The 829-nt window shown below is 33.2% G+C and overlaps 1 protein-coding gene across 1 annotated transcript; it reads right to left on the bottom strand.

Moving 5' to 3' along the window:
• Positions 1 to 89: 89 nt before the first annotated feature.
• Tsp_15762 (copper-transporting ATPase 1) lies at positions 90 to 737 on the bottom strand. The gene is made up of 3 exons (XM_003367564.1): positions 663 to 737; positions 413 to 595; positions 90 to 329 (listed from the first exon to the last, which is right to left on the bottom strand). Exons 1-3 carry the CDS (start codon positions 735 to 737, stop codon positions 90 to 92), a joined length of 498 nt encoding a protein of 165 aa, XP_003367612.1.
• Between the last annotated feature and the right edge of the window lie 92 nt (positions 738 to 829).

The raw sequence follows: 829 nt of genomic DNA, 5'->3' as shown, positions 1-829 counted from the left end.
CCAATTAAAACCTTCCCATTTCTCGATTGAACCCTCTCCTTTGAGTGATCATCTGAATCGCAAACGTATTCATAATTCATAATAATCGTTTAAAAATATATCATATTATTGCCTGTGTTTACAAGAATTTGTTCATTATAGGAAGATGGTGGCAAGCCAAAATTGTAATTCACAACTTCAACGTCATTTAAAAATGATACGTTGCCTTTTTCTGCTAACTTTTCGCTTTTTTGCATCATCATTTCCACATCCGATACTATACAACGAACACCGTGACCTGGTGATGTTTGAAACAGTTTGCATACACCAAATCGTTCAGTTTTCAAAAACTATGTTTAAACAATAATTTAAACATTAAAATAGATAGTAATAATAATAATAATAATAACACAACAACAGTGATAATTCTTACTTGTTTCACATGAGCAGTAATTGCTTCAGCTATTGGATGCTCAGAATTCGATTCAGCTGTACCAATGATGGCGAGCAAATAGTGCAGAGAAATATCTATTTCATTTACAAATAAACAAATTTTTGTCAATTTTGGCTTTCCTTGAGTGACCGTTCCTGTTTTATCAAAAATAATGGTCGTAATCTGAAAATTAAAAAAATAAACTAAAACGCTAAAAACTATTTATTTTAATTCAAAAAAATGTTCTTACTTTGTGCGCAAGTTCCAGTGGTTCACCTCCTTTGATCAATATACCATTCTTCGCTCCAACTCCAGTGCCAACCATGACGGCTGTTGGAGTAGCTAAACCCAATGAACACGGGCACGCAATCGCCAATACCGTAATAGCACAGTCAAATGCAAATTTGAATATCAATT

The sequence above is a fragment of the Trichinella spiralis genome (genome assembly GCF_000181795.1).
Source record: "Trichinella spiralis strain ISS 195 chromosome Unknown Scfld4054, whole genome shotgun sequence".
In the NCBI taxonomy this organism is placed as follows: Eukaryota; Metazoa; Nematoda; class Enoplea; order Trichinellida; family Trichinellidae; genus Trichinella; species Trichinella spiralis.
Note: the sequence above shows the minus strand (reverse complement) of the source record. Positions and strands in the feature narration are given on the sequence as shown.

Bases quoted from the DNA above. Each gene is read 5' to 3' on its own strand.
- Tsp_15762 (XM_003367564.1), bottom strand. From the start codon at position 737: ATGGTTGGCACTGGAGTTGGAGCGAAGAATGGTATATTGATCAAAGGA. The intron at 596-662 runs GTAAGAACATTT...TTTAATTTTCAG, and splicing joins CACTGGAACTTGCGCACAAA to ATTACGACCATTATTTTTGA. The intron at 330-412 runs GTAAGAATTATC...GTTTAAACATAG, and splicing joins TTACTGCTCATGTGAAACAA to TTTTTGAAAACTGAACGATT.